The following is a 5,174-nucleotide window of genomic DNA, read 5'->3' as shown; positions in this document are numbered from 1 at the left end:
TAATCATTTATTATTCCTAAGATAAGACATATAAATAAGTATATAAAAACTATCGATAGTATGATTTTGTGAACAACGCAATTATCAGTCATGTTTATATTTTCATATAAAAACATATTCCAAAAGAATTGTTAGTGTCTGAAAGGGAATCGAATCATGAACATATAGTATTTGTTATTGAATGACCAATAATTATATGGTTAGCGCATAAGATTGTACTTTTCCAACATTGTGGCACAATTAATCATTGTATCAAAATAATAATTATGTATATTAAAATTAATAATCTCTAAATAATTGCTTTATTTTGGAGTATTGGACATTTGGACTTACGAGCATATATCATTGCATGAACTATATCTATCCCGTGGTGTCTATACTTAACAATAACATAATCGTTTTCCTTGGGTACTCTATTGAGTCAAGAATTGTAACAATGTGCATGCAAAACTATTTTACAATTATTATTTATTTATGTGGTTCTACATATATTGAAATGGGTTTAGATCACTAGGTCAAATCATTCATTGAAGTGACTCTATTCTTGTACTAGCTTCGTTTATTTTATTTTACACGCTATCAACATTGTATTAAGTCTTTTTTAAAAAGAGGTGTATACAATTAAAAAAAAATGTCAATATTGATAGAATCATTAGGATCCAGATTACAATATAAGAACAAGAGAAGCAATGACGCATTCCGTGACATTTGTCTTGAACAAATGATGGTGGAAATTAAAAATATGCCATCCGAGACCCTTTCTACGAATATTGTTTCTTTGCTTTATTCTCTTCAATTTTTTTAAAGAAAGCATTCAGAATGATGAAATATTGAACTTAGATTAGGCATTTTTTTTATCCTTGTTGTTGATGCAATGATTCACTAATTTTTTTATGGCCGAGTTTAATTTATTTGATACCACGTCGAAGCTAATACAAACTACAAAGTCATATTCTTGGCGTTAACGCAACCATTTCCTTCTTACTTATTTTAATTACAATTTTTTTTCCTGCCACCAAAAAGTATTTTGTGGTTAATTTATTTCCCTTCCCTTTATATTTTTTTCCTTCAACAACACGATATTACCATTACCAATTTACCATGTAAGTTTCCTTGTTTAAAAGGTTCATAAAATATGTTGACATAAAAAAAACTATTATTTCGGTTTAAATTGTATTGTTATAGGACGAATAAAAAAAACTAACGCAGAGCATAAATTGTCCTCTCCGACTGAATTTTTTTTAAAAATACCTACCTATTTTAAATTTGTTTAATAATAAAAAAAATTGCTGCTACTTTTTTTTTTTTTTTTTTAAATTGTTTCCTTTTGAAAATCTATAAAAACAAAATTGAAAAATTTATTGCGTCTAACCTCGAGCGGTATAATTGTTGCGTGCATGAGATATCAGCAGCAACTGCAAAAAGCAAACCCGTTAGTTGGAGAACATTTACTTTTGTACCTTTGCATATTTATTATTGTATTTTTTACACATAAAAAAATATATATATATACTGTGGATGACATATAGATAATTTGGTATATTAATTCATCATAAGTGAATTTTGATTTGTAATCTAGTGATAATTAATCACTTTTTATCTTACATCTTAACGTGTCAATCTCCCTCCAAAGATGAATTATGTCACGTACTAAACATAATATATAAGTATATTATTACTTTTAGTTTAGAGAGAGAGAGAGACTTTAAAGCCAACCAAAGCAGGCCATACTTTTTATCTAAATCTTGTACCCATATATACATGTGCATTCATTGAAAAGCTTAAAATATATTTGTATTTAATAAAAACGAAATAAAGTCGAAAGCTTTCTCCTCATTGAAGAAAACGATTTCAAAAAAAAAAAAAATCCTTCAATAAAACAATTAAAAGTATCTAGCATGACTCGCAATCTATTTTGATCACTAAAGTTAACCACATAATTTTTATTTTTGTTGTTTGACATTAAACTATTAAACACATAATTTTGGGATATCAATAGTAATAGTAAGTTTTATACATATCCCAGTTAAGAAAAAAAAAATACTACTAGTACTTGCGAAAAATGCCTTGGAAAAATGATTAATATATTTATTTTTTTTTCTATTTCGGAACCCCAAAGAAAAAGAAGTGTATTTTTAGGAAATAATGAATGAAGGGTGGAATCATGATAGGTTTTTATGGTGAGGAAAGCAATAGTGTTGTTGCCAGCTAGGATAAAGGATCCAAAGTACATTTAGGGGTAAATATGTCATTTTAAACATTCATCTTCTTACTACTCTCTACTATTCCACAACTCGCTTCCATATTTAAGACACTCGAATTCTTCACATGATTTTTTCAAAATCTCTCTCTCTCTCTCTCTCTCTCTATATATATATATATAAAATTAAAAATTAATTTATTTTTTTTCCGGATCGAGAGAAGAGAGAAAAGTTCTTCTTCTTCTTCTTCTTCTTCTTCTATGTTCTGAATTTTGTTTCAGACGAAGAACATAAGAATTACGTCAATGGCGGTGTATGGCGAGAAGAAGCATTGGTGGCTCCGTAACAAGAAGGTCAGTGTGTGTGTAATCTTTTGCCTCTCCAAATTTGAGATGGTGAATATTTTCGAAATCGATCTGATCAAATTTTTTTGTTGTGTTTGTAATTTTGTTCGTCCAGATCGTTGATAAGTATATGAAAGAAGCGAGGAATTTAATAGCGAGTCAAGATCCAAACGACGTGAAATCGGCTCTGGATCTTCTCGAATCTGCGCTCTCTGTGTCCCCTCGTTACGAACTCGCTCTCGAACTCAAAGCCAGATCGCTTCTTTACCTCCGTCGATTCAAAGACGTCGCCGATATGCTTCACGATTACATCCCTAGCCTCAAATTAGCCGCCGAAGATTCCCCCGGCGACCTCTCTTTTACTCATTCTTCTCGTGAATCTGTCAATCTTCTCAACGATCATCATCATCATCACGACGACTCCTCCTCCTTTAAATGCTTCTCTGTCTCTGATTTGAAGAAGAAGGTCATGGCAGGTCTCAGTAAAAACTGTGACGAACAAGGGCAATGGAGGTCATTTTCCTTTTTTTTTTAACCCATCTCTTAATTAATAATCCATTTTAAAAACCCGACCCGGATTTTTTTTGATTCGGATCTTTTCTTCTTCTTCTTCTGTTACACAGATATTTGGTTTTAGGTCAAGCTTGTTGCCATCTAGGTCTGATGGAGGACGCTATGGTTCTTCTCCAAACCGGTAAACGCTTAGCCACAGCCGCGTTCCGCCGTCAGAGCATCTGTTGGTCCGACGACAGCTTCATTCTCTTCTCCTCCTCCTCCTCCAACGACGGCGGTTCCTCTCCTCCTCCTCCTTCCGTTGTCGTCACTTCCGGATCTCAGCCACGATCCGAGAGCATCGCTCACGTCCTATCTCACATCAAGCTACTCTTACGACGCCGCGCCGCCGCACTCGCCGCTCTTGACGCCGGGCTCTACTCCGAATCGATCCGCCATTTCTCCAAAATCTTAGACAGCCGCCGTGGCGCGCCCCAGGGATTTCTCGCCCAGTGCTTTATGCATCGCGCCTCCGCCTACAGATCCGCCGGACGAATCGCGGAATCAATCGCCGACTGTAACAAAACCCTAGCATTAGACCCGTCGTGTCTCCAAGCCTTGGAAACAAGAGCCGCGTTGCTAGAATCCGTTCGGTGTTTCCCGGACTCGCTTCACGATCTCGAACACCTCAAACTCCTGTACAACTCCATCTTACGTGACCGGAAACTACCCGGCCCGGTTTGGAAACGGCACAACGTCCGGTACAGAGAAATACCGGGGAAACTATGCGTCTTGACCACGAAGATCCAGCAACTGAAGATGAGAATCGCAAACGGAGAACTCGGGAACGTGGATTACTACGCTCTGATGGGAATCAGACGTGACTGCTCGAGATCAGAGCTGGACCGAGCCTACTTGTTACTCAATTTAAAACATAAACCGGAGAGATCAATGTCATTTATCGACCGGTTTGACTTAACCGATGATGAGGAAGAATTAGACTCCGTTAAGGACCGAGCCAGGATGTCAACTCTTTTACTATACAGATTGATCCAGAAAGGCTACTCAGTCGTCACAAGTAACATCGTCGCAACGGAACAAGCCGCCGAGAAGCAACGGAAAGCCGTGGCAGCCGCTGCTGTAGTCACGGAAACTCATCACCGGAGTAATATCATCGAAACGCCGCCGATTAGAGCTGTGAACAACAGTAATAATAATACGAATGTGGTGAAAGGAGTGTTCTGTAGAGATTTGACGGTGGTTGGGAGTTTGATTGCGCGGACCGGGTTTAACCAACCGATTCCGGTTAAATACGAAGCGCTTAGTTGCTGAAATTTGTTTGACCCGGCCAAGGGTGTTTCTTCTTCTTCTTTGTTTCTCTGCATTTATTTTTGTTGTTGTGTACAAAAGAAAGATTCACATTGGATGAAATTATGGATAATAAGAATATTGTCTGCCCGAGAATTTTGGAGCTTTCTTTCTTGTTTGCTTCTTATTTATTCCTCACTCTGCCTAAAAGGACAAAAAAAAACACACAATAATGTGATCCGTATTATTCCGTAATAACATAATAATGAAAAATTTTGCATCACTATAATCACATTTGTGTTTCTGTTTCTCATGAATATTATATATATAATAAGATTGGAAAATTTGTTTTTTCGTTTGGAAGAGAATGTACACAAAATCCAGATACTAATAAACATTCGAAACACAATATTTTTTCTATCAAATAATAATAGTTATAATCATTTTAATCATTTTTTTTTTGTATTTCTAATTTTTTTGTTAGTTGATAAACAAGTATTATTATCTATAGAGTAAATTTTGTTTCTGTGTATGTATAATCATATAACATTTTAGATATGGTTTCACATGATCTTTGCTGATATCATTTAAAGAACTATGTTTAGTTATGAAGTAGTTAATTTCCCTTACGAAATATCTTTAAAGTTTGTCTTTTTGGTTACAAGTGGAATACTTTATGAAACAATATAATACAAGTTAAAATTATTGTTCGAGATTTTGCGCAATTTATAATATATATATATATATATATATATCACAAATAATTATTTGAATTTTCTACAAAATTTGAACCAACAAGTCCTACTTTTTCAGCTATTAAAGATAATAA

At 34.7% G+C, this 5,174-nt stretch overlaps 1 protein-coding gene across 1 annotated transcript; it reads left to right on the top strand.

Moving 5' to 3' along the window:
• The first annotated feature begins 2,302 nt into the window (after positions 1-2,302).
• LOC104707890 (uncharacterized) lies at positions 2,303-4,501 on the top strand. The gene is made up of 3 exons (XM_010424333.3): positions 2,303-2,554; positions 2,661-3,058; positions 3,169-4,501. Exons 1-3 carry the CDS (start codon positions 2,507-2,509, stop codon positions 4,367-4,369), a joined length of 1,647 nt encoding a protein of 548 aa, XP_010422635.1. The 5' UTR covers positions 2,303-2,506; the 3' UTR covers positions 4,370-4,501.
• Positions 4,502-5,174: the final 673 nt, after the last annotated feature.

The sequence above is a fragment of the Camelina sativa genome, chromosome 8 (assembly GCF_030686135.1).
Source record: "Camelina sativa cultivar CO46 ecotype springtype chromosome 8, ASM3068613v1".
Lineage (NCBI taxonomy): Eukaryota > Viridiplantae > Streptophyta > Magnoliopsida > Brassicales > Brassicaceae > Camelina > Camelina sativa.
This window is presented reverse-complemented; position numbering and strand designations above follow the sequence as displayed.